The 27145-nt window shown below is 42.0% G+C and overlaps 3 protein-coding genes across 7 annotated transcripts in view; 2 read left to right on the top strand and 1 right to left on the bottom strand.

The window, feature by feature from the left end:
- napba (N-ethylmaleimide-sensitive factor attachment protein, beta a) overlaps window positions 1-5924 on the top strand; it is a 9970-nt gene extending 4046 nt beyond the window's left edge. The window contains exons 4-10 of one of the 2 annotated variants that reach the window (XM_030070838.1): window positions 112-158; window positions 255-332; window positions 446-501; window positions 811-895; window positions 1498-1602; window positions 3171-3239; window positions 4745-5924. In XM_030070838.1, the coding sequence (XP_029926698.1) occupies window positions 112-158; window positions 255-332; window positions 446-501; window positions 811-895; window positions 1498-1602; window positions 3171-3239; window positions 4745-4897 (593 nt within the window). In that variant the 3' untranslated portion in view covers window positions 4898-5924. The remainder of the gene's footprint in view (window positions 1-111; window positions 159-254; window positions 333-445; window positions 502-810; window positions 896-1497; window positions 1603-3170; window positions 3240-4744) is intronic. The other variant, XM_030070839.1, reaches the window with a different exon arrangement.
- Window positions 5925-7300: 1376 nt separating this feature from the next.
- Window positions 7301-19433, top strand: cdc5l (CDC5 cell division cycle 5-like (S. pombe)). The gene is made up of 19 exons (XM_030070911.1): window positions 7301-7521; window positions 7939-8042; window positions 8463-8624; window positions 9067-9194; window positions 9503-9602; window positions 10010-10136; window positions 10983-11074; window positions 11288-11432; window positions 11955-12146; window positions 12324-12472; window positions 13194-13365; window positions 13987-14151; window positions 14478-14558; window positions 15545-15796; window positions 17311-17418; window positions 17707-17796; window positions 18103-18234; window positions 18377-18457; window positions 18962-19433. Exons 1-19 carry the CDS (start codon window positions 7477-7479, stop codon window positions 19073-19075), a joined length of 2439 nt encoding a protein of 812 aa, XP_029926771.1. The 5' UTR covers window positions 7301-7476; the 3' UTR covers window positions 19076-19433.
- A 121-nt stretch (window positions 19434-19554) lies between these two features.
- On the bottom strand, window positions 19555-26795 carry supt3h (SPT3 homolog, SAGA and STAGA complex component). 4 transcript variants are annotated; one of them, XM_030069869.1, is made up of 13 exons: window positions 26683-26795; window positions 25472-25574; window positions 23139-23223; window positions 22757-22843; window positions 22443-22539; window positions 22021-22184; window positions 21157-21232; window positions 20792-20904; window positions 20578-20682; window positions 20357-20485; window positions 20052-20141; window positions 19868-19946; window positions 19555-19673 (listed from the first exon to the last, which is right to left on the bottom strand). In XM_030069869.1, exons 2-12 carry the CDS (start codon window positions 25561-25563, stop codon window positions 19905-19907), a joined length of 1080 nt encoding a protein of 359 aa, XP_029925729.1. In that variant the 5' UTR covers window positions 25564-25574; window positions 26683-26795; the 3' UTR covers window positions 19555-19673; window positions 19868-19904. The 4 variants fall into 4 exon arrangements, with proteins under 4 accessions (XP_029925729.1, XP_029925730.1, XP_029925728.1 ...); XM_030069870.1 differs by having other exon boundaries at window positions 19626-19668; XM_030069868.1 differs by lacking the exon at window positions 19555-19673 and adding an exon at window positions 19710-19860 and having other exon boundaries at window positions 19891-19946.
- Between the last annotated feature and the right edge of the window lie 350 nt (window positions 26796-27145).

The following is a 27145-nucleotide window of genomic DNA, read 5'->3' on the forward strand; positions in this document are numbered from 1 at the left end:
GATTTTATGACGCTGTCTGTTTCATCCATTGATCTTTCTGGTCTTTTCCCAGTATTTTCTCAGTATTTTAGGTGACATACTTACCATACCTACATATCTGTGTTTCTGCAGAGGCCATCAACTGTCTAAATCAGGCCATCGATATCTACACTGACATGGTAAGCTCTGCCGTTGAGCCTTTAATAGCTTCCTCTGACAACTGTGATTGACACGATCATTGAATAATATGAATAATACTTGTGTGTGAATTACAGGGCCGGTTTACCATTGCAGCCAAACACCACATCACTATAGCAGAGGTGTACGAGTCTGAGCTGGTTGACATTGAGAAGGTAATCTAGAGTATGTTTCTGTCCTCGTCATTTGAGATTTCTAAAATGTCTTTTCAGTGTTGTTTTGATATAAAAAAATCATCTGATTTTGTGGCTCAAATACATGTTTTCAGGCTATTGCCCACTATGAGCAGGCAGCAGATTACTATAAAGGAGAAGAGTCTAACAGGTGAGCGTGCTGCTGTTGAGTCACACACACACACACACACACACACACACACACGTATATATATAGAAATCTGTCCTTTTCCATAGGCCCATCTTAAATATGTTTTATTACATATTTTCTATAAGCTACTTCCACTGATAAGAATTTAATTTTGCTTGTGAAACTGCACCAGAAAATGTTGGCAGCTTGGATAGTCTGTGACACTCACACTCAGCCCTGTAACCCTGAGATAAGGGAGCTAGTGAATAGAACTGCTTTTCTGATTAGTGTGTGTGTGTTGGTGTGTGTGTGTGTTTGTTTGCATTTCAGCTCAGCCAACAAGTGTCTTCTGAAGGTGGGCCACTACAGCGCTCAGCTGGAGCAGTACCAGAAAGCTATCGAGATCTATGAACAGGTAACACTTATGTCCGTGTGTGTGTGTGTGTGTGTGTGTGTGAGAGAGAGTCTATACATATTTCCCCTCAGTTCAGTGTGCTTATGGTTAACTTTCTTGCCAGCCTAACTGCGTAAACACAAAGCTGTGTGTGTGTGTATTGGTGAGCCTGTGTGAGTCCATTGCTAATATTGACACAGTTTGGTAGCCCAAATAAAAGATTATGGATCCCACACCCTGTTGGTCCAGCATGAGATTTAATAGTGTGTAAAATGATTAATTTCCATCTCACTCTAATAATGGAAATAGTATGAAGGCAACATTTCATAACAAACTCAAGTAACTGAAATATCGTGTTGACCCAGCATAACACAACTACATTTATTCAAAAAGGTAATCACATATGCATTATACATGTACAGCCATTTGTATTCACATAGAGAAATGGAATGAAATACCATAATAAATCATGTTCTGCTAAAACATTTCATTAGAGTGCTGGATCAAAAAAATGTCAACAGACCTCATAACTCACATTGCTCTTCTTTGTACTTCATTGTGAACATCAGTAAACAGTAAAATGTTTGTGTGTGTGTGTGTGTGTGTGTGTGCGCACGCATCAGGTTGCCACCAGCACCATGGACAATCCTCTGTTGAAGTACAATGCTAAAGAGTATTTCTTCAAGGCTTCGCTGTGCCACTTCATAGTGGACGAACTCAACGCCAAGGTATCACACACAAACTAACGCAAACAGGCACATACATATACACTGATACACACCTACTGTACTCATCCAAACACACACACAGAACATGTAAAAGACAGTAAATACACTATATTACCAAAAGTATTCGCTCACCTGCCTTTACTCATACTATGAACTGAAGTGCCATCCCATTCCTAACCCATAGAGTTCAATATGATGTCGGTCCACCTTTTGCAGCTATTACAGCTTCAACTCTTCTGGGAAGACTGTCCACAAGGTTGAGGAGAGTGTTTATAGGAATTTTTGACCATTCTTCCAAAAGCGCATTGGTGAGGTCACACACTGATGTTGGTCGAGAAGGCCTGGCTCTCAGTCTCCGCTCTAATTCATCCCAAAGGTGTTCTATCGGGTTCAGGTCAGGACTCTGTGCAGGCCAGTCAAGTTCATCCACACCAGACTCTGTCATCCATGTCTTTATGGACCTTGCTTTGTGCACTGGTGCACAGTCATGTTGGAAGAGGAAGGGGCCCGCTCCAAACTGTTCCCACAAGGTTGGGAGCATGGAATTGTCCAAAATGTTTTGGTATCCTGAAGCATTCAAAGTTCCTTTCACCGGAACTAAGGGGCCAAGCCCAGCTCCTGAAAAACAACCCCACACCATAATTCCTCCTCCACCAAATTTCACAGTCGGCACAATGCAGTCTGAAATGTACCGTTCTCCTGGCAACCTCCAAACCCAGACTCGTCCATCAGATTGCCAGATGGAAAAGCGTGATTCATCACTCCAGAGAACGCGTCTCCACTGCTCTAGAGGCCAGTGGCGGCGTGCTTTACACCATTGCATCCGACGCTTTGCATTGCACTTGGTGATGTGTGGCTTGGCTGCAGCTGCTCGGCCATGGAAACCCATTCCATGAAGCTCTCTGCGTACTGTACTTGGGCTAATCTGAAGGTCACATGAAGTTTGTAGCTCTGTAGCAATTGACTGTGCAGAAAGTCGGCGACCTCTTTGCACTATGCGCTTCAGCATCCGCTGACCCCTCTCCGTCACTTTACGTGGCCTACCACTTCGTGGCTGAGTTGCTGTTGTTCCCAAACGCTCCCATTTTGTTATAATAGAGCTGATAGTTGACTGTGGAATATTTAGGAGTGAGGAAATTTCACGACTGGATTTGTTGCACAGGTGGCATCCTATGACAGTTCCACGCTGGAATTCACTGAGCTCCTGAGAGCGGCCCATTCTTTCACAAATGTCTTGTTTCACAGTCTGCATGCCTGAGTGTTTGATTTTATACACCTGTGGCCAGGCCAAGTGATTAGGACACCTGATTCTGATCATTTGAATGGGTGAGCGAATACTTTTGGTAATATAGTGTATGTTATTGTGTGTTTGAATGTGCTTCATGATCTTAAGTCACATTTAATCTTACTGTATTTCTGACATCTTTCCTCATTATGAAAATAAAGAAATGTGTATTGTAGGTATGATGACCAAATCCCTAGTATTTTATGTAATCTTTAAGAGCTTCTGCTAACACTGAAGGAAATTGGTGTGTGTGTGTGTGTGTGTGTGTGTGTTTGTGTCTCAGTTGGCCATAGAGAAGTATGAAGAGATGTTCCCAGCCTTCTCAGACTCCAGAGAGCTCAAACTGTTAAAGGTAAACAATCTTTCACTAATAAAAATATTTTAAACATTTTAAACACAAAAAGTGTTCAGCTCAAATCAAATTACATCAAAATCAAAGTTATTCCAACAGCAGACTTCTGAACTGCCAACTGCTCAACAGGTATAGTGAGCTGCTTATGAACTAAAAACTACTGAGTGAGAGAGGAATACTGTGCACAGAGGTTGGTTAACATCAAGACAGTGATCATGATTTGCTGGCTGATCTTGAACTATCTAAATATGAAATCACTCAGATTTCTCTGTGATGCTCTGTCAGCACTACTGCCATTACTGCAAGCTAAAATGTTGCAGTAATGGCAGTAGTGGTAGAGATGGTTGAAATTTTGTGACAAAATTCATGTTGGATCCAGGATGAATCCTGTAACTCTGGGTTGACCCTATGACCTCCAGCGCCGCCAGCGGGCCCAGCAGGGCATCTGCGATGTTTCAAACTGAAAGCAGCCTCACCGTATGCCACCTCCAAGTCCAGTGATGAGAGATAAAAAAATATGCTGTGATAAATGGTGGCAAATATCTTTTGTTAACACTCCTGACTTGCACAGTAGCTAATGTAGAAACTAGAACTTCAATGGCTAGTAGTTGCTTTGCTGGAGTAGCTAGCTAGTGCCACAGCCCAGCCTCTGCCCCAAAAAGTGTTTTTATATTAACTTAGCTGACCCTGACATGGGCGAACACTCTGTTGTGCTTTGGAGTAGAGACCAGAACTAAAGATGAGACAGTTTACTGTGTCACAGTAACCTACCTGTGGAAATAAATCTGCTTTTTTTACTGCTTTTCCTAGAAAATTATGAGGTCATTCCTATGTCCCCAGGGTCCTGTGTTCCCCAGGTTTAAATGACAAACAATGGGAACATGACAAAGGGTCCCATGTTTCCAGTGTCCTATGTTCCCAAGGCCATATGTTCCCAAGGTCCCATGTTCCCAAGGTCCTATGTTCCCAAGGTCCCATGTTCCCAAGGTCCTATGTTCCCAGGGTCTTATGTTCCCAAGGTCCCATGTTCCCAAGGTCCCATGTTCCCAGGGTCCTATATTCCCAGGGTCCTTTGTTCCCAGGGTCCTATGTTCCCAGGTTCCTATGTTCCCAAGGTTCTATGTTACCAAGGTCCTTTGTTCCCAAGGTTCTATGTTCCCAAGGTTCTATGTTCCCAGTGGTCTATGTTCCCCAGCTCTACATAGCATACAGTAAGACCCTGAAAAAGATGTTCCCCAGCTCTGTTCTCGTGGGGTTAGGGTTGGGCTTATGTGTGATAGCAGAATTTTGAACTGAGGAACATAGGACCTTGGAAACTCAGGACCCTGGGAAAGCAGATACCAGAGAATTACTGATCGAATCTACAGCTGCATCACAAAGACCTCTTCCTAACCACATGGATGCTTATATGTGGTAGCAATGAGCTGCCAGCCCATTCTTTAACATTAAACATTTGCTAGCTCTGTGTGGATCAACATGTTTTCATTTTGATGTTTTGCAATCAGAAACTCCTAGAAGCCCATGAGGAGCAGAACAGCGAGGCATTCACGGAGGCCGTCAAGGAGTTTGACTCGGTGTCCCGCCTGGACCAGTGGCTGACCACCATGCTCCTCCGCATCAAAAAAACTATCCAGGGAGATGCTGGAGACCTGAAATAAAGAAACTGTGGAAGAGGGGGGAGAGGGAGGGAGAGGGAGAGAGGGGGGAGAGAGGCAGCAAGGGCCAGACTGAGAAGGGGTGATGTGAGGAGACGAGAGCGAAGAGGGAGGACATGGAATGGGAACAGAGAATGACCGACAGGTGAGGGACATGTTTAGTGTAAAGAGGGAGACAGAGAGATGGTTGGAGGGGTAAAATTAGTGAAAGGGGTTGGAGGGAGGGTTTGATCCATGGGGAGTTTTCAGTTGTACATATCAGTCTGCATGTGACCCTGACAACACCTTTAAACGACCTTTAGATCAGTCTTGACCTTTCTGTGTCCATGGTCCAACAGTATTGCTTTGTTAACACTGGATACAACTGTACAAAACAAGTGTGTGTGTGTGTGTGTGTGTGTGTGTGTGTGTGTATGTGTGTGTGTGTGTGTGTGTGTGTGTGTGTGTGTGTGAAGATGTGGGCGGGTGTGTATGTATGTATGTGTATGTATGTAAATTGTAGTTGGCTATATTCGCTGGGACGGCGTGCAACTTGTATCAGATTTGAGGCTCTATGTTGAAAAAAGATGATTATATTATTTATGAGATTACTGATATTTATTGTCAATACTGAAGATATTATTTATTGTTTATTATGGTGCTCAGTGTTACGACTTGTCTTAATATGTTAGATATTAGCCCCCCTCCCTTCTCTTGTCCTTCCCTTTCCTCTCCTCTTTCATCTTCTTCCTCCTCCTGTCCTCCTCCTCCTGCTCCTCTCATCCTCTCCTCACCCACACTCGGGCAGCCAGTGCTATCACTCCTTTTGATTGGTTGGTTCTTTGTGTTCTGGCCGGTGATTGGTCGGTACGGTCAGTGTCAGCCTCTCTGCTGCCTCATATGTGCATGTCTGTTGTCACGTTATTATAAGTGTTCTCCGTGTCGTGCTAACGTGTGTAGAACATACATGTAGCCTGGTATCATTTGTGCAACATCAGTAAACACGTACCTCAGTAATCAAGGGTTGAAATAAAAACATCATCGCTCCTGATGCCTGACTGCTGTTTGCTGTTTAGTTACATTCACTATGGAAACAGGAGGTGGAGAAGCTTGTTTTTCACTTCACATTAAAGTCTATGACAGTGATCAGTTGTCTCATTAAGTAGAAAATTAGGTTAAAAAAATAAATAAATAAAAAGATCAAAATTAGGTCTAAAGTAACACATGCACAAAATATCACATTGCAGAATGAATGTCCAACACTTTCAAAGATCTTCTCTTCATGACAGAGGATTGACTAATCAAAACATAACTATTGTAGTGCATGATCTGAACTGAAATGGATATTTAATTGGGTTACAAGAAACACTTCACGATGTTTTCTTGCTTTAGAGGTAGAAATTGGCTTTTTTTTTTTTAAATATGTACATTTGTGAATATGAAATTTAGCCAAGAGTAGGATTAGATTAATAAGAAAAAGGGCACTGTAATATTTGGTATTATAGTCAAAGCAACAAAGTAGGCTAGCATCTTTATAGTAAAGGATTTAGACTGTAACGGAATTATTGTAGTTTTGTATTTTTTATTAGTTTTTATTTTTATTTCATTTAAAATGTTTCTTTTCAAAATAGTTAAGTTTCAGATACTTTCCAGAATGGGTTTGCTTGTTTTCAGATTAGTTTTTTTTTTCTTTTTTCTTTTCTTTTTTTTTCTCTTTCTTTTTTTTTGCAAAATGTGTACTTTTAGTCTAGTTTTTATTATTATATATGGGGGGTGTCGGTCAGGGACAAGGTGTGAGCAAGTTCCCAGATATAAACCCAACACTTTGTGGAGCCAGCTGACTCCCAGTCATGTGGACAGCCCAGTCTCAGTAACCATCAGCACCAACACAAACTCATGCTGCTGACACATTTGACCAAACTGACAAAGACTAAAACTGATAACAGTATTTCCACAGTGAAGGCTGTAAGTTAACTTTGCAAGACCAAAATAAACGGGTGTCTTTCAGGCTGTAATTCACAGAAGGAATCATTTACACAATTCCCTCATTTTGGAGTTCCTTTTTTATGAGATGAAAAACAGATGTGAACAGGCTGGACAGCTCGCTGGCTCAGGGCTTAGGAGCACTGGTTAACATCCATGATCAGCATCCAGACCCACGTGAAACTGCACCAGTTGGCTGGGAGTTTCACACTGGAAACGATGGGACTAGTCTCGACACTAATGTGCGTTTCCTAGGACAGCGACGGAACTTTTAATTGACTTACATTAATTCTTCACAGTCTTTCCCAAGTGTTAGCCATGACCAACTTGTGTCTGACCCAAATGTTAACTTAGCGCCAACCCTAACCCTTATCCTAGCCTTAAAATCCGTTGCTGGGATAGGAAACAAATTTGCTTAGTCCCACGATAACCACAATGCACTGCGGCATTTCCTGTCTGCGACACAAGTTTCCGTTTCAGGACACGCTCCTGTCCAGCCCAGACTGCTCTGTTGGTTTGGTCTGTTTTAGTGGAAACAGCGGCCGCTAATTATCTCCCTAACGGACTGAAAAGCAACGAGAAAATTTTTATTGAAGGAGGAGAGGAAATAAGCCGCCAAGATGCCGCGTATAATGATAAAAGGAGGCGTCTGGCGCAACACCGAGGTGCGTGTTTACATGGCTAGCTGGGTTAGCATGAAGCTAACCGCCAACAGTAACCCAACGGGGCTCAGTTAGCACGAAGCTAGCTGCTCTGTTAGCTTAGCTTTAGATCGCTTCTCAAAGTTTGGTTCTTCGCTGTTGTTGCTAACTGTGTTAAAGGAGTGTGTTTATATTGTTGATGCAGTTTATCCACGAAAACTGAATGCCATATGAAGAAATGCCGAATAGGACTATAGCACCGCTAGCTAACAATGTTGTACCATAGCCTGCAAGAATGTTACAGCATGTTAAATGAATGCTTTTATAACAGAGGTCTGGTTATATGTGAGCAGTTGTAACTTTGTAAGATGGTGCTGATCCCTTGTGTCTGTCTTGCACCGTGTCCTTGTTTTGCATCCCCGTGTGTCCGTCTGTGTTCAGGATGAGATCCTCAAGGCTGCGGTGATGAAATATGGGAAAAACCAGTGGTCTCGTATCGCCTCCCTGCTTCACCGCAAATCTGCCAAACAGTGTAAAGCCAGATGGTAAGTCTGTGATTCCACTGATGCCAGGTAGGAGCAGAAATTGTATGATGCACATATAAATAGAAAGCTGGGTCAGTGTTTCCCCTGGAATTTTTTAGTGGTGGCTGGTAAAGTATTGACATTTTGCAAACTATAGTATATATATTTGTTGATCACAGGCAGATGATTATGATAAGGATGATGAAGATGGTCATGATGAAGAGAGGAGATACCACACCAGACTGTGGAAACAACTGACCTGATACTTTACTCCCCACTAATACAATATTGAAAGGAAACAGGACTGTGGAAATAATTGCACCTTTACGCCTGGTTAGAACACATCATTAGGCATGGCACAAAGCAGGAGGATCCATGCCTGTGTATGTGTGTGTTACAGTGTATTAATTAATCATATGCTTTGACTCTGTGTGTCTGCAGGTATGAGTGGCTTGACCCCAGCATTAAGAAGACCGAATGGTCCAGGGAGGAGGAGGAGAAGTTGCTTCATTTGGCCAAGCTGATGCCTACACAGTGGAGAACCATCGCTCCCATCATAGGACGCACCGCTGCACAATGTCTGGAGCACTATGAATACCTGCTGTATGTTTTGTCTTATGTTTACACACTGCACATGCTCAGCACGCAAAGCTTAGCTCTGTTGTCCAACTTGCTGTCTATGTGCACATGATTGTTGTGTTGTATGTAAACAAACACTTTGATGTCTTCCTTACACTACAGACACAGACAGACACTTGGCCTTTATTGAAGAATACAATGTCAGGAGTACTCTGAATTTCTGTAATACGTCATTTACTCCCATCACAGTCACACCTTCACCGTTGTATCACAGGAGACACTAGTTTAGAGTTTTTTTCTAATGAAATTATACCCTACAAGCCCTCACCTCTGTAACAGTTTGTCTGTATCATGTGTCGGATGTGTGTGCATTTTGTGTGTTTCTGTGCTGTATGTGTTGATGTGTAACAGGTGTGTTTATGATCTCTCTGTCACTGTGTGTGTGTGTGTGTGTGTGTGTGTTCAGGGACAAGGCAGCACAGAGGGACAATGAGGAGGAGGTAGGAGATGACCCGAGGAAATTAAAACCAGGAGAGATCGATCCCAACCCTGAAACTAAACCTGCCCGACCTGACCCCGTGGACATGGACGAAGGTGCAGTAACACACACAACATTGTCATTGACAAGGAAGAAGAGACTGATGTTTGGACTTTGATATCCAAATGAGCTTCATATTATTGCAGTGCTATCAGTTTCACATTAAAAAAGCACCTTGATTGTTAGAAATTCCCCTTTGGTGTGAGTATACACCTGTGTGTGTGTGTGTGTGTGTGTGTGTGTGTGTAGCTGCAATAGACATCAGTCTCACTTTTAACTTTTGTGGTTCAAGAAAATAAGCAATCTGTGTGTGTGTGTGTGTGTGTGTGTGTGTGTGTGTGTGTGTGTGTGTCTCTAACTACAGATGAGTTGGAGATGCTGTCAGAGGCCAGGGCCAGACTGGCCAACACCCAGGGCAAGAAAGCTAAGAGGAAGGCCAGAGAGAAACAGCTGGAGGAAGCGAGGTAATATCAACACACACACACACACACTATAAACACTTTTTCAGTTGTTTGTTTTAATTGCTTTTAATATTTCAACAAAGTTTCACTTTGGTTCCAGGTTTTGCATTGGGCAGTTCAGTTATTATTTTTGTATTTGTAATATTTTTTGTAACATCTGGTTTGGTTAGTGTTATTGTCCAGTGATTTCAGTGGACTGTGGACATAGTACCCTTTTTGTGTATAATCTGACAAATTATCAGTAGTTTACTCTTTATTTTGAGTAAATTAAAAATATTTTTCATGTCTCAGTTGGTCTAAGTTTTATCTGTAGGGGATCACAATAACTTTATTAGTAATGATAGCAGTGTGTGGTAGCTTGACGAGACCAGAAGTAATCCTGATTGACTGGCGTTCACACACTCATGCAGGCGGTTGGCCGCCCTCCAGAAGCGCAGAGAGCTGAGAGCAGCAGGAATAGATGTTCAGAAGAAGAGGAAGAAGAAGAGAGGAGTGGACTACAACGCTGAAATCCCCTTCGAAAAGAAACCTGCTCAGGTAAACAAACAGCCCTTTACTGGTCAAATTAGCTCAGAGGAAACTGGCAGGAGTGGACCCTGACACACGGATTCCCCCTGATAAGAATTCTGTTAAGGTATCCTTCATTAAAATGAAAAAGCTAAATGAACTTGTAGAGTTGTGTTTGGATATCCTTCGGGGCCAAAACTGCAAAGAAAACAAAGACCTGAACAGTAGAGAGGATCTGATTATAAGTTTGATGTGAGTTTTTATTGTATTCAGAATTTTGCCTTATATATTCAGGTGGTCTTATTTGTGTTTTTGTAACACCAATATGGATCATCATGAATCATTTGGCAAAAAAATAATTTGTTTATTTGTTTTATTGTTAACTGTATCGGCATAATTCATTGTTATTGGCGAGGAAAGGGGCCTTGGAAACAGACTTAATTGAAATGTCTGTCATATTTATAAAATTGCCCAAATCCGCCAAATATGCCAATACTCTTGTGGCCGATTGCAGATACACACACGTTTTTTCCACCTAATTGCAGAGAATAGCTAGTTTCTCCTGAAGTGGAATTCACATTTTATTATGTCTACTCTACTCCACTGGCAGATGCAGACATAAAATACAGTGCTTTTCACCTGTGCACATTAACTGGGTAACATAAGAAAACAGCTTCAAGTTAGGTTATGTATAAACATGCCATGTTTGTTTTTGCTATGGATGCACAATATTGGATCTTTTTTTTTTCTTTATCAGTGATGTGCTGATATTATCATGTATCCATTGTTTACTGTTGTTAATATGTGCATGGAACTTTTGAACCAATTTGTTTTGGGTATTTATTGAATCGCTTGCTTGCTTTTGTTCACCTGTAGGGATTCTATGACACCAGCATGGAGCAGTATGACGCTCTGGAGCCAAACTTCAAACGACTCAGACAGCAGCACTTGGACGGAGAACTGCGCAAGTCAGTGACAGCACACACTATACGTTTGACATGTGTGCAGTTATTTCACACTTTACACTGCACACGCACAAGAAACACACATTCACTAACAGAACACATTCACATGCACACGGGAAACGATGCACTAAATACATACACCACCACCACATGGTTTGCTTTCTCCCTTTGAAGACATGGCCTTAATTTTGTGTGTGTGTGTGTGTGTGTGTTCAGTGAGCGTGAGGAGAGGGACAGGAAGAAAGATAAACAGAAGATAAAGAAGAAGAAAGAGAGTGATTTGCCATCTGCCATCCTGCAGACCAGCGGAGTGGCTGAGTTTACCAAGAAACGCTCCAAACTGGTTTTACCCGCACCACAGGTAACTAGTACACACTGACTAGTACACCAGGCGCCTTCTGTGCCAGTATGTCTGCTAAACCTCTGAGAGCAGTGGGCCGGGTCAAACTAGTCCTGTACATATTAGACACTGTTTTGGGAATAGACTGCCTGGTGGAATAGGGAGCAGAGACCATTTTAAGCTAAAATGTGTGGTTTTAGCCCCATGATGGCAAACATCCGCCCCGCTGAAATGTCCTTCACAAGACACCGAATCCACACCAGCTGCAGGGGGCTGTGCTGTAGCTGACTGCGACCTCTGTCCTCACTGTGGACGGGGGCAGGCAAGCAAAACAATAAAAAAAGAAAGAATTTATGTGAATATGAGAAGAAAAGGACTGGAAACTGCATGTGAGACAGAGATATTTTGAAAAATGAGTTAAAACAACCCTTCCCCTTAAAAACAAAAGGGGAACAAAATCTCAATGAAACAAATGGCATCAAACTCAACAAGGGGCATATTCTGTATTTATGCTTATCAAACGTGTTTATGTTGTCTTTATAGATCAGTGATGCCGAGCTGGAGGAAGTGGTCAAACTGGGCGTGGCCAGCGAGGTTGCCCGTCAAGCCGCGGAGGAGAGTGATGTCGCTAACTCCGCCTCCTCAACCCTCCTGTCAGAGTACAGCGTCACCAACAACATGGCGACAGGGCTGCGCACGCCGCGCACCCCCGCAGCCCAGGACAAGATTCTGCAGGTAACACACACACACTCAACACCCACACACACTGGAAACAAGGGTTTAGTAGTGTGGTTGTGCTACATTTAGCTGCCCTGGTTTAATAAATGTTGGATTACAATTTAAAATGTTTGCATACCACTTGATATTAACTCCCACTCTCGCTCATGTTCCTCCTGCCTGTCTGTTTTACAGGAGGCGCAGAACCTGATGGCTCTGACCAACATCGACACTCCTCTGAAAGGAGGCCTCAACACCCCGCTGCACCAGAGTGACTTCAGTGGAGTTACACCTCAGCGCCAGCAGGTCCAAACCCCCAACACTGTGCTCAGCACCCCGTTCAGGTAAAGACAACAGGGACAGACGGATGCTGCAAATATAATCGCACCAGCAGTTCAGTTCAGTTAGAGTGCTGGCACTGATTATGATGTGATTCACCATCATCATTTTTAAATCTAAAATTCATCAATTGATCTGCCTCTGGGTTTGATGTCTCTCACTTCAGGGTGAAGCTCATGTCATTGTTGTCTTTTTGTTCAAAACATATTTGATAACCTGAGTTTTCATGGGCAAATAGTTCAGCAGACAACATCTGCAGGGATACAAATGATATTTACAAAAATCTTCATACATTAATCGGAAAATCTATTTTTTATCCAGCCTTAAATTCAGTTATGACATCTTAAATGCATAAAATATGACTGAAATTGATGGAGAATTAGATTATTATGTCTGTGTTTTGGTATGAAAGTATGCATTATTTATTTGATTCAGGGGACAAATAGAAGCCACATTTGTGTTTACATAAAATTTCCATTGCCTTTCACTGGGAAAAGCGATAGTAAATGTAGATAATATATGTCATGTGCTGCAAGCTTGGAATGACACACACATTGACAGTTCACATCTCTGCATGCTCTTATTCACTAGAATAAATATTACATAGGTATTATAAAATTCAGTTTAATATGATGACCATCAGCATTTTCATTCATGGTTAACACTTTGTACCCCTGTTAGCTCGTACTACAAGTGTTTAATTCAGTGTCATGTGATGTCCTTTAGAACACCTGGCCCAGGTCAGGGGTCGGAGGGCATGACCCCTCAGGCAGGAGGGGGCATGACCCCACGTGGGGCCACAACCCCAGGGTTGACCCCTGGCCGCACACCACTGAGAGACAAACTGAACATTAACAGTGAGGAGCAGCTGACTGACCCTGCGTATGCTAAACACATGGTAAGAACACACACACACACCCTTTGAATACACACTAATTACACACACTGAAAGATGAGCTGATTAACAGTGAAGGTCATGCACATGCTTAAGGCTTGGAAAACACACAAACAACAGATACAAACACACACGCTGAGAAACAGCTGATCAACCCTAGTGACATACACACACGTGTACACACAAATATTATTTTACAAGATGTGTTAGGTTCTGGAGGAGAATTTAAATATGAACATATAAATTTATAGATATTGAAATTTGTATTTCCCACATTGAAATGCAGTTTAAATGTTTCTGTGAAGTGTAAATTTTATCATCTTTTTCCAACCTCTTCACTTCTGAAATGAAGTAGTAGTAGTGAAAAATTATCGACGTTGATATCGAATGTGTGTGTGTGTGTGTGAAACGATGTTATGCTGTCATAACAATTATGCAACTACATCATTTTATTTGTATAATACTGTTAATGATACACAGATGCTTTACATAAACTTTGGATGTATTTAAAAAAAAAAAAAAACTAAAAGGTCACAAAAAATTAATACTGCTCAAAGAAATTAAAATTGTAAAAAAAAAAAAAAGAGCATAAACTAACTACTGTGTGCTTCTTGCTCCCCACAGCAGAGAGAGAGCCTGCAGCAGCTGAAGCAGGGCCTCATGTCACTTCCTCTTCCCAAGAACGACTTTGAGATCGTCCTGCCTGAAAACGCCGAGAAAGAGCTGGAGGAGACGGAGACGGACAGCGGCTTCATAGAGGACGCAGCCGACATAGAGTCACGCAAGCAGGTGGATCTGTTAACTCAGTGAAAACACCTCATGACTCTTTTTTTTTTTTTTTTAGACATCTGAGTGGCATTACTGTGACACAAGTTTACATTGTCAGAAAATTAGTTTCGCAAATTATAAAATCCTGTTGTAAGCTTGGAAATAAATAAAATTTACAGGAGTAATTTGAAAAATGCAACAAAACGAGTCTGTGTTGCAGTTGGTTTGTAAGGTGGGTTCTGTGAGTCTCAAGTGAGCATTTGGTTGTTTTACACCACAATCATGCAGGTATGAAAGTTTGATAAAATCAGTGTTTGAACCTTGCTGTCTGTGTGTGTGTGTGTTAGGCTTTGCGGGAGGCAGAAAGAGAGAAGGAGCTGAAGTTGCGACACACTGCCGTTCAGAGGAGTCTGCCCAGACCTACTGAGGTAACACACACACACTCAACCTTATGTTCACCACACACACTGCTTGACTGATACTGGCTCATTACACCAGTGATGCTGCGGTCCACATTTGATAGAGCCAGTTTAGTGTTTACCCTTAAGGCAGTTTCCCAGCCAAAGTAACGGGGTAAAGTAGGTCATTTTTTCCAGTGTGAAGCATCAGGCTGTTTGAACTTTTTTAACCTCTACCTGTTGACAGATTGCATCAGCCTCTGACACTTTGAACAGGGTTTCTCTCTGCAAGCAGCTCTTCTTTGTTCTGCCTGTGGGAGAAAAGTCGGCTCCTAAATCAATACTGGAGTACTCCTTTGTTTTATGAATGAAGTGGTACACAGGTTGAAGTTGCGCTGTGTGCGTTTGACCAGTCAGCAACGGACATTCCTGCAAGCCACATCTCCAAGTTCATGGGCCTTTAGAGAGTAGTCACCCCCAAGCAGGGACTTTTGGGGTACATAAAATGTCTCCAGAACTAAAATTTGACACTTCCTGCTGTCAAAAAGGGAATTTTTTAAGCTAAAAATCGAAACCACTGAACTGTAATATTGTCTTTCTATCAAAGTGAGTACAAGCCAATTTGTGATTTAGGAAAATGTTTTTTCAAATAGCAGATGTCTTAGACCAGCTGAAAAATATTGAGCTTGGTCTGCTGTTTTTCTGATGAGCAAACAACCCAGTCATACAGATCTGTGATGTAAAACTGTAAAACTGGTCTGATACTTCAGCTCAGCAGGCATTACATATATATTAAGAAGTCTTCATTTTAATGTGATAACACTTGTAGGCAGCCTGTCTCAGTATGACACCGGTGGACAGCGTGTATGTCTGGTTGTGTTTATGTGACGTTGCTGGATACCATCTGACTCCCAGTAGGTGATGGTGATGCAGGTGAACACGACTGCATTTGTCTTTATTAGCTTGATGTTAGACTCTGTGATTAATCTGTAATCTAATCTAATCTGTGTTTCCAGGTGAACGAGTCCGTCCTGCGGCCTGCCTCCCTGGAGCCCCTCTCCGATCTCCAGTTGGCTGAAGAGCTGATCAAACAGGAAATGATCACCATGCTGCACTACGACTGCCTGCACCACCCGTCAGCCAACATAGCCAGCCTATTGCAGCGCGGGAAAACCAGAGGGCCCGCCTCCACGTCTAATAATGCCTCGCATATAGCGTACCTGGACACACACAGCTACCAGCCAGTCAGCCCAGAGGACATGGAGAAGGTAACTCTCTCACACACACACACACCTACCACCAGCATAATCTTGATCACACACATACACAAATCACAGGCTGAAATATCTGAACTGAAGGAAATGTTTCTTGCATTGATTCTGCAAGTTCTCATTTTTGTTGCTGTAGACTTTAATATCGGTAATAATATTCACTGTTGATGGAATTCCTGGAATGTCAGGTATAATCCAGGGAGCAGTAGGGAATTTGATTTGTTTTAGGCAAAGAGTTTTTAATCGATTTTTATATTCCTGAATTGATATAATTAAAAAAACAAAAATCTCAATAATTTGTAATATCCAATTGCAATACTTACAGAATCGCAATAATTAATAAGTGCTTAAATACCCAAATACTTGATGGGCAATGTTTTGGAAATAAGACTCATAACATGCCTTCTAGAAATGTATGATTCAACTTTTTCCCAAGGTGTAGCATTAAAAAAACAAATAAAAATCACAGTAAATCATATCAAATCACAATACTTGAATTGAAGAATTGCAGTACCTATTGAATCAGCACCCAAGAACAGTGATAGTATTGATTCGGGAGATAAACATATCATCCCAGGAAGCTCATATGTAACATAAATCCAGACTACATCTCTAGAAATGTCTTCATTTTCTGAGCTGAAAACAAAGGAACAATTCAGGAAGGACTAAAATCTTTGGCTAACAGAATTGCTTGTACATGTTTATGAAACATCTTTGGGTTTTACATGAGGCCACATTGGGAAACCTGGAAATTGATATCAGAGTTAGCCAGAAACAGGTTTGTGTGTGTTAATGCGACAGTGATCAGTCTCTACAATGGTAATAACCTGTTGGCAAATATATGACATCGCTAGTAGAGCTGGGAATCTCTGGCCACCTAACGATTGGATTCGATTACGATTATGAGGCCAACAATGCGATTATAAAGCGATTATCGATACATCTTGATGCATATTTTGTCATTGAATTGTCATTGAATCATTTTTTAAATCATTTTTCAGACAATTTGTTTTTTTACTGTGACAACTAAAACAAGGTATATTTGTAGTGAACTACAATTAAAAAGAACACTAAATTTAATCTACTGTTATTTACTGTAATTTCGTGTGGCCAAAATATTTGTGTTGTGTGACATAACCTACACAGTTTGGCTCTAATCCAGGTCTTTTGTCCCTTCCTCTTCATAAAATCCGAAATGTTTCCAAACACTCACTTTTAATGCAGAGGGTGCCGCTTTGATGTTTCTTACAGCTTGTTCAGCCGTCTTCACGTGATTGTTTTCTGTTGTGTGCATCCTGTAACTGCCCGGCTAGACGCAGTTACAGACTTCAGTTCCGCGTTTTTTAATCATTTTATAAGCATCGATTATTGTCATTAATGCATCGATGCCGGCTTGCCCCACGTCCGCATCGCGATGCATCTAAAAATCGATTTTTTTTCTCCCACCTCTAAGCGCTAGTGTCTGTCAGTGTTAATGAGGTTGTGTAACTGTATGATGTGTGAATGAACAGGCCTCAGCGGTGCTGGCAGCAGAGATGGAGGTGGTGAAGGCAGGAATGGGGCACGGTGAGCTCAGCATGGAGGCCTACAGCCAGGTGTGGGAGGAATGCTACGGACAGGTGAGCATCGATCTGTCTTCCCTGACTGAGTGACAGTAAAATCACAAGAGTACACACAGTGTTTTCACTTGTAACAGATGATTTCTTTGGAATGACACTCCAGTGTCATGACATCTTGGTCTTAGTATCAGTGTCAGTGTGAAAAAATGTTTCCAGTGCTTCGTGTTCTGATGACTGATTGAGGTGGAGGTTCACTGTTTCACCTTCCCTTTCCCAAGTTCATGTCACTCCCTCTCCCTAGTGCTTAAGTCGTCCATTTACCTCGTCTACCTGTCTGTGTTCCTCCAGGTGTTGTATCTCGCAGGTCAGAACAGGTACACCAGAGCTAACCTGGCATCCAAGAAAGACCGTATTGAAAGCTTGGAGAAGAAACTAGAGGTGAGAACTACACAGACTCATGTAGAGTTTTTCACCTGTCTTTTATAACCTGTATTACTGCTTTTGGATGAAGCAGCTTCTGCATCTGCTTTGTCATGGTATTGGAAGAAAGAGGGAGAAAAGGGGTCTCACATCTACTAGCTAACCATTTTCTGCAGAGGACACAGAGCGTACCATCCTACCCTCACTGATCCTAGCTAATTTGGAGTCTGTGGCTCAAAATAACCCCCAAACCTCAACATCTATAGTTGATGTTCCAGGTAAACTGTCTTCCAAACACTGAAATTACTGCGTCTGTCTGTTCAGGTGAACCGTGGTCACATGACAGCAGAGGCCAGGAGAGCAGCTAAGCTGGAGAAGAAACTCAAAATCCTCCTGGGAGGGTTTCAGTCCAGAGCGCTGGGACTGCTGAAGCAGCACAGTGAACTCTGGGAGCAGGTGCTGAACACTCACATTTGTTGACACTGACATTTCAAGTCAGGGAGGATTTCTTGTTCAAGTTGTCCCCATCTCCTTGGAAATTTAATGTCATGATTGTCACAGGAGTATAATACAGTGTTGTGCTCATTGTGTCCACCAGGTGGAGCAGGCAGCCACAGAGCTCCACACATTCACTCAGCTGAAGAAACAAGAAGATACAGCTATTCCCAGGAGACAAGAGGTAAACACTTGATAAACACATGTTTGTATGACTATACACGTTTACTTTTGAGTATATTCAAGTGGCTGTGTTCAGCCCCATTTCCCTACAATTGTAGCCCCAACCCTGACAACAAGCACTAACCTTACAGTGTCTTTTCAAAATGGTGCAACCGTGAGAAATGTTCTGGTAGAAATCTGTAGATCCTCTGTGGTTAAGCATCTGACAGTCAGTCCTAATATCATTTTTTTAAAAAAGAGTAAATATACCGGTAATACAGTGGGTTTTAACGATGATTATGCTATTGTAATTTAAAATAGTTTCCAATTTGTCTCCATAAAAGACAACCAAGGAACTTATTTTCAGCTACAGAAGATCTGTCTGATTGTTAGCTTAACTCAACACATCCATGACAATTTGTTGACACATTTGGTCCACACAAATATAGAAAAATGTTTGTCACATTAATAGCAACGGCTGATGTTTTATTCTGTGGCTTCATTTGTGTGTGTGTGTTTGTGTCAGGGCCTGCGGGAGGACGTGGAGAGGCAGATGGAGCGAGAGAGAGAGCTGCAGCAGAGATATGGAGAACTTCTGCTGGAGAGGGAGACGCTGCTCAACAGCGCGCAGAAATACTGATCCAAACACACACAGTAACACACATACTAAATGCACACACACACAAATACTGATCAACACACTCATTACAGCGATGACGAATTAATAATCTAGATGACAGTTTCTCTCAGACACTGAATCAGCAGCACTGAGTCATGCTGACACAAAACAAATTTCCATGCTTTCATTGTCCGACTCGTTGCTCCCATCAAATGTCTACTTGAATCTGTCGCTCTCTGGTTGCCGTGGCAACTCCAGAGCAAAGCCCCACCTCTGCGTACCGATGTTGCAGTGATGTCACAGGCTGAGTTTTTGGCATGCTCAGTAGAGTCTCTTGTGTTTCTGTATTAGTGACCAATAAAGTTTCTTTTGACCAACAGCCTTGGACTGATCTGTGTTTGTAGATTATTTATGATTACAGTGTTTTATGAGTGTGTTATTGAACAAAAGTTACACATCCTCTAATCACAGAGTGAGATAAGGGACAATATTAAAATGTAAACAGATTTTTTAATTATTTGGGATTCTGAATTCGCTCTTTAGATGACAGTCCAAACAAGAGCCACATGGAAGGTGCATGTCCTGTTCAGGCCACTGCAGCTGGATCTCCCCTTCTAGACTTGATGCATTTCAAAGAAGAGTGATGCAGTTGTCAATTGTACTAAAGTTTTAATAGTAAATACATCAATGAGTTCAAATGTTATGAAATGACTGGAAAAAAAGTATTACAACAAACAACCAAGACAAGAAATTGAGTTAAATGGGATGTGTGCATGAGAGTGTAGACTTGTACAAAAGTGTGTGTCGTTGCACCTCAGTGTGTTTGAGTGTGTGTCAAAGCGGTGCAACCTCAGCAAGCCAGGAAGGCCATCCCACTCCTCCGGTAGGCACTCTGAGATTGAGAGGAAAAAGTTAAAATATTGCTTCATACTCTTGAATTCCCATCAAATCAGCTGTTTATACATGACTGTGTGTGTGTGTGTGTGTGTGTACATACTGTGTGTCTGTAGTTGTATCTTCTAATAGCCTCTCTGATGTGACAGGGCTGGATGGCTCCACTGGGAGGTTCCACTGTGGCAGGACAACTCTGCAACACACACACACACCTTAAAATTCACTTTATTTACCAGTGAGCAAAGTGATAACAGCATTAATTAGGTGTTTCAGGAACCATATTACTCATAACCTAAAACCAACATTATTCTGATGTTATTCAATAACAAAAGCATTCAGCAACAATTTCTTCACTCCATTTTGGCCCATATGAATGTTGAATGAGGCGACTACAGCTAACACACACACCTTTTTGCGTTTTCTCTGTCGGGCTCGGCCGTCCAGGCTGCCGTTGCCTTGGAGGAGGGGCTTGGAGGAGTGGGAGGAGCCTGGAGTGGAAGGGGGAGTGGCCTCAGGTGAGTCCGGATCCTTCTTCACCTGGTAGAGAGACAGAGACAGAGGAAGGGTCTTTACAGGACTCTAGTGTCTGTGTTATTAATACAATCCTGGGTGTGAGTGTGTGTCCAGACCTCAGTGTGTGTGTTGTAGTGGATGTAGCTGGCAGAGATCACGTGACTGATGGGATTGGTCTTCAGCGTCATCTCCTGCTTCACCAGCAGAGACAAATCCACAATCTGGAGGAAGACGGGGACAAAGAGAGTGAGGAGGCTGGGAGACAGGAGGGGACATGTAATAAAGTTCATCAGTGATTTGAACCCACGACATGATGAGTGAAGACGTTACCTGGGCGACGGTCTCGTAGGCGAGGTATGACAGGATCTCCATTGCAATGCTGTTGGGTTTCAGCTCCAGACTGCTGCAGTCCAGCCAGTCCCGAAACTTGGACGCCTTTTTAGCTAAACACACACACACACACACACACACACACACACACACACACACACACACACACACACACACACACACACACACACACACACACACACACACACACACACACACACACACACACACACACACACACACACACACACACACACACACACACACAAGTATGCAGTGTTTATGTCATTCTAGTTCCACTTTAATGTGATCCTCAATACTGGCAGTACACCACTGAGTCGCTAAAAAGAGACTGTCGGTCTCACCAAAGCTGAGCTGTCGACTCTCGCAGAACTCTGAGTACTGGGTCTGGTCCATCGCCCGAGTCTGACGCTCTAAACGCTAAAAACACACACACACAAACACACACACACACATATAGATATATATAGATATAGATATATACAAAGATAATGTCCTCAGTAAAAGCTCACACTGCAAAAACTCAAAATCTTACCAAGATTATTTGTCTTATTTCAAGTCAAAAATGTCTTATTTCTAGTCAAAATATCTCATTACACTTAAAATAAGACATGATCACCTCAGAAGTAAATTGTTTTTAGACAATTGTCTCTTGTTTCAAGTGAAAATTTGCTTGTTTCATTGGCAAAATTTGCCAGTGGAAAAAGTGAAAATTCACTTGAAATAAGTGAAAATTAGCTAGAAACAAGAAACAAATTTTGCCAATGAAACAAGCAAATTTTCACTCGTTTCAAGTGAATTTTCACTTGAAACGAGAGACAATTGTCTAAAAACAAGTTACTTCTGAGGTGATCATGTCTTATTTTAAGTGTAATGAGATATTTTGACTAGGAATAAGACATTTTTGAGTTGAAATAAGACAAATAATCTTGGTAAGATTTTGAGTTTTTGCAGTGCAGTTCAGGTTACATGCAAATGGACAGGCAGGATTTAGATTATGCTGCATAAAGAGTCAGAGAATTTCAAGTGTTTGTGGCTGTTTGTTGAAGTTACTGCTCAAATCCGTTCTACCAGAGAGAGCTACAGAGTTTGAAACCTTTGTCCTCCATGAGACATGGGATGGAAAACGTATTTCCTCTGACAAGACAACTTGGGGTGAGCACATGATTTAACACAGCGATCAGTGGGAGTCTATGATGAGCGCTGACCTCCAAGCGTTCCTGTTTGACCGGATCTACTTCCTGTCTCTCAGCCATGGACAGGAGCTCGCTGGTCTGATCCATCCACATCAGGAAGTCCTGAGCCAATCGCTGCCTCCGCTGGTTACCCCCGGCAACAGCGCTGCCGCCACTACCAGCAGCACCCCACCTGTCTGCAAAACAAAACGAATTATATTCTCGAGGCGATCCAAGTTTGACTTGAAGACATTGACTTGTAGATGCAGTAAAAGTTTTTTAGAGCTGGAAATGTGAGATACAGAGTTCACAATGTAAACACACCTTTCATAATCTGGATCATGTAAAACTGATGTGTGGGTGTCATGCTAACAAAAACATTTTAATCAAACTTTCACAGATTCCCAAAGCCTGTGCCTGTGTGTGTGTGTGTGTGTGTGTGTGTGTGTGTGTACCTGTGTCTTGCAGAGATTCGTCATCCTCCAAGGTTTTGAGGAGTTTAGATTTGTAATCTCGAAACTGAAGATATTTTATTAACCTCGACAGTTTCCTCTGGCAGAGAAAAAAACAACAGAAATCCATTGTACAGGTCATTCATCTGTAATATTTAGCAGATTACAGGATTATTAATATGGAGTACTATGAGCTTATAATATGAACATGTGAGAAAGAAATGAATCAGCCAAAGTCTTGCATGTGAAGCCAGAGTTGATTCCATGTTAAATGTATCTCAGTTCACGTGTGTGTGTGTTTGGTGTGTTTCAGTCACCTTGTCTCTTCTCATCTGGAACAGGATGTCCTCTGCTGAAATGACCCTCGACCCCCGAAGAGCCGCCCCTTCACAGGCCTGCTGCAGCTGATCCACCAATCACAGCACAGCCATTAGCCTCATGCAGGATACAGCTTACGCTAATTTGGCAGATAACTGGCAACGCTCACATGCACACCAACAACGTGATCTGAACCCAGTTTTTGTGTTTTGGCTTTAATTGATTTTATTAATTGATTTTCCAGATATTCACAACAGAAATAAGAAATAGCCAAAAAAAGACACAGGACATCTTGTTACATTTACACTTGACTCTGGACTTAAGAAGATCTACTTGTTTGGTTTTTGTTTTTTAATGTGTGTGTGTGTGTGTGTGATTTACCATATTGATGAGCTGTGTGTGGACAATATCCTCCACCAGAGCAGCTGTCTCATGCAGCGGCCTGCGAGCATCTCCCAGAGCAAACCTGACACGCACCACACACACACACACACACACACACACACACAGAGAGTCTCTGCTGAGTCTTCTGAGAGGCTTACATGCAAAAACATAGTACCAAAAACTGTACGGATGGCGATCCTCATGTTCCTTGAATGATCTCTTTATGGCAGAGGTCTCACTCCTGTGGTGTTTCTGCACTACATTTCCCAGAGATCACCTGCTCATCAAACTGTGTGTCCAACACCGTGATGATTTTTTTCCCTCGTATTTCTGCTGCAAAGTCTGAGTTCCTGTTTCGTTTGTTCGGTCACGGTGGCTGCTACTGCAACTACACTGTAATATCAATCTTTTTGCACCTTGCAGCAGCAGGTCATGTACAAAACCATTGGTTTTAATGGTGATGATGATTTTACTCTGCTTGAAAACAGCCTCATTGTGTCACTTCATCCCCAACATATCCCATGCAAGTCATTAGAGCAAACCCCAAGCAATGTGTTGTCATCCAAATAACTATGGTCACTGAATAATACCACATATACATACACACACACATACACATATACACACACACACAGGTAATTTGGTAAAGCCACAATTTGCATAGAGAGAAGCCACTTCCATGATGGCAAACTGAGCTGAAGCCACATCCTGAGGCTCTTTCCCTTCTCATTCCTTCTCTTTCCTCCTTTCTCAACATCTCAACCCCCACCACACACACACACACACACCAGCCAGTTTTCCCAGGCCCCCCCTCACCACCATCTGTGCTGTGATTGGCTGTGTGGCGCTGTCAGTCACACGGCTCTGGCTTGTGGGCAGGCTGGCCTCAGGTGTGGAGGCTGTGCTTCACTTTAAGGTGGAAGGTTTTTAGGTTTTGGGGTTTAGTTTGGTTTCAGTCCCTCTGACCACCGACACCACGTCTGCAGTCCACACACACCACACGGTGAGTACCCCGACACACACACACACACACATAAACACAGAGGTGGGAAGCCACAGCACACATGTGGTTTCTCACCTTCAGAGGAGCCACAGGTAAAGCAAATTTGTGACACAAATTGTGGGAAAAAAAACCAGACTGTAGTTTCGCTGTGCTTAGAAAACCAAGAGATAGTCAGTCGTGTAAATTCAGTCTAAGTGATGATGAAGAAATGTATTATATTAAGTTACTAGGAGATGGAATATTATTGATGATACATTAAATTTCATGGACTGACATATCCAGCTGTTTGAAAATATATTTACTGGCATGTTTCATGTGAAAACTCCAGCTTAAAGGTGTTTTATGAGACTTCAATTACCTCTGCATTTCAGTGAAAACAGATTTTACATGTAATAAAAATAATTTTGTAGGCAACCATGCATTTGAATTTCAAGAAACGTGCTGTTTCTTTTTTCCAGTCAGTAACTTAATCATCCCTGCAAAAACAGCTTTGGCAACAAAAGTTAGCTCTGATTATGATAATAAAACAGCACTGCGTTCTGACAAATTTATGCTTTTAGGAATGGTTAGAAGAATTTTAGCATACCAGTGATGCAGCCAAAAAAAAAAAAGAAATCAGATTTTTTTGTTTATTTTATGATTACTATTATTTTTAGTAGGCTTTAAGTGTAAATTTAATAGTTTCAATATTTTAGGTTTTAGAACTTTATAATAGTGCCTGATGGGACACTGGATTTTTGGAGCTAATGCTGATGCCGATATTAGGGAATAAACAAATTCCAATATGGATATATCAGCTGATATATACATAAACACACATGTTTTGCAATGATCCTTCAAATGTGGTTGTCAAACACTTATGACAAAGATATGTAATGGAGACAGGATATATTACACTTGAACAATAAACTTTACTGTCCAAAATGAGAGCAGTGATGTCAAATAAGCCTCACAATTTAACAAGTGTGAAGAACTACAAATTAAAAAAAAAAAAAAAAAACATGTCTGTACTTTTTAAACCTCCCATGGTCCAGTTTTAGTTTATGAACAGTGTGTTTTTGTTTTGTTATGTGTGCTGTTACTGATGTAAACCCATGTGGCTGTGTGTGTGTGTGTGTGTGTGTGTGTGTGTGTGTGTGTGTCGGTCAAACAGGTCAACATGGCCTCCAACAGCCTGTTTGGAAGCAGCAGCCCGATGCTCTACTGGGGTGAGTCTCCTTCCTCTGTCTCTCTGTCTGCTCACTGTCTGACACTGTGTGTGTGTGTGTGTGTGTGTGTGTGTGTGTGTGTGTGAGTGTGTGACAGAGAGAGTGTGAGTGAGTCTTACATCATGCTCTGCAGTTCTGGGATGAAGCTGGTCCTGGAAACTGGCCGGTCTTTAGAACTGGAGGGGGCGGAGCTAGCCATGGGACTACTCATAACCACGCCCCCTGGAGGCACAAACAAACAAACAAACAAACAAAAAATCAACAAAAACAATAATTAGAAGAAGCGGAGCTGCAATTCACTAAAACAGCATTTTATCTGCTAACACCTCCCTAAACGTTCACACAGTGCCAGACAACGAGGATGTGCATCCCTCTCTGGAGTAAATCAGCTGTGTGCAAATGTTTGGGATTTCAGAGAAAAGGCAGATCAGCTGACCAATCACAGGCCAGATGCAAATAACGCCAGTATGAGATGAAATCATGACAAACTAGATTCAGTTTTCTACCTCAGTTATATTGAATATTGAGCTCCCTTTCCTCAAATCTGAGACTCAGTCAGGTAAAACGTGTTATTTGTAATTGTTTATACACATGTTTATATGTAAACAATGATAAATATTCAGTGTTATGTGCATAATATTCTTGTAGGCTTTGGGTTTTTGCAGTGACAGTGATACGAAGCTGCAGTATTCATTCTTGGTATTGCTGAAGGCTCACAGCTGCCACAAACACTGCTTACTGAGCTGACCCAGCGCTGAACTTATTTATCGATCAGCTGATTAAAGATCTGATTGATTGGTTATTGATTCATTACATCACAATATGATAAAGTGAAACCCGGTTTCATCAGTCAACAAAGACAACACAAGACAAACAACTATCATCACGCTTAAGATCAAGTATACAGAATAGAATAGAATAGAATAGAATGACAGCTAAATGACAAATGCCTAAAATAACAAGATAGCAGAACGGATTTACGCAGAATCAACACAGCATTCAAACACAGCTCTGACACACACACACACACACACACACACACACACACACACACACACACACACACACACACACACACACACACACACACACACACACACACACACACACACACACACACACACACACACACACACACACAGACGGCAGGTGGTGTGACCACTAACTTCCCCTCCGGCAGCAGATCTGAATAACAACAGAGGCCAGTTCCCTCCTATTCAAACTCCGTGGTGGATAAAACACAATGCTCAGACAGACAGGGAGACAGACAGGCAGGCAGACGGGCAGACAGACAGACACACACACACGTTAAAACCCCAGAGAGCCTCACCTGAAGTGTTTGGTGTGCAGGTTCACGCTGCTGCTGCTCAAACTTCTGCGTTTTCTGCACTTGCAGGCGCGATTTGATGACGCAGAAATCAATCGCGGAAGCGCGGTGTTTTGGTAGCTGTAGTTTTCTGTCTTTCCTTCTCTCAGAGAAAAAAAGTCACCATCTGCGATGTATTTTCACTTGGGAACATCGACTTGGAGGTTGAAGAAAGACGATAGCACAGAGTTAGTATTTATACTAACACAAATGATTAACCACACACTCTTTACAGCTCTACTTTTAGCTGTAAAAACATGTCTAACCTGAGCTAACATCAACTTTAACATGTATCTTTTGTTTGTTTACAGCCAAGAGAGCTACAAGTAAAACTATCTGTCTAGCTGCCCGCCTGAGTGCCTGTCTATCTATCTATCTATCTATCTATCTATCTATCTATCTATCTATCTATCTATCTATCTATCTA

The sequence above is a fragment of the Myripristis murdjan genome, chromosome 15 (assembly GCF_902150065.1).
Source record: "Myripristis murdjan chromosome 15, fMyrMur1.1, whole genome shotgun sequence".
NCBI lineage: Eukaryota > Metazoa > Chordata > Actinopteri > Holocentriformes > Holocentridae > Myripristis > Myripristis murdjan.

Bases quoted from the DNA above. Each gene is read 5' to 3' on its own strand.
- cdc5l (XM_030070911.1), top strand. From the start codon at position 7,477: ATGCCGCGTATAATGATAAAAGGAGGCGTCTGGCGCAACACCGAG. The intron at 11,075-11,287 runs GTCAGTGACAGC...GTGTGTGTTCAG, and splicing joins TTGGACGGAGAACTGCGCAA to TGAGCGTGAGGAGAGGGACA. The intron at 18,235-18,376 runs GTGCTGAACACT...TGTGTCCACCAG, and splicing joins ACAGTGAACTCTGGGAGCAG to GTGGAGCAGGCAGCCACAGA.
- supt3h (XM_030069869.1), bottom strand. From the start codon at position 25,563: ATGAGTAGTCCCATGGCTAGCTCCGCCCCCTCCAGTTCTAAAGACCGG. The intron at 22,185-22,442 runs GTACACACACAC...TTTGTTTTGCAG, and splicing joins CGAATCTCTGCAAGACACAG to ACAGGTGGGGTGCTGCTGGT. The intron at 21,233-22,020 runs GTCAGCGCTCAT...GTGTGTTTTTAG, and splicing joins TCAAACAGGAACGCTTGGAG to CGTTTAGAGCGTCAGACTCG.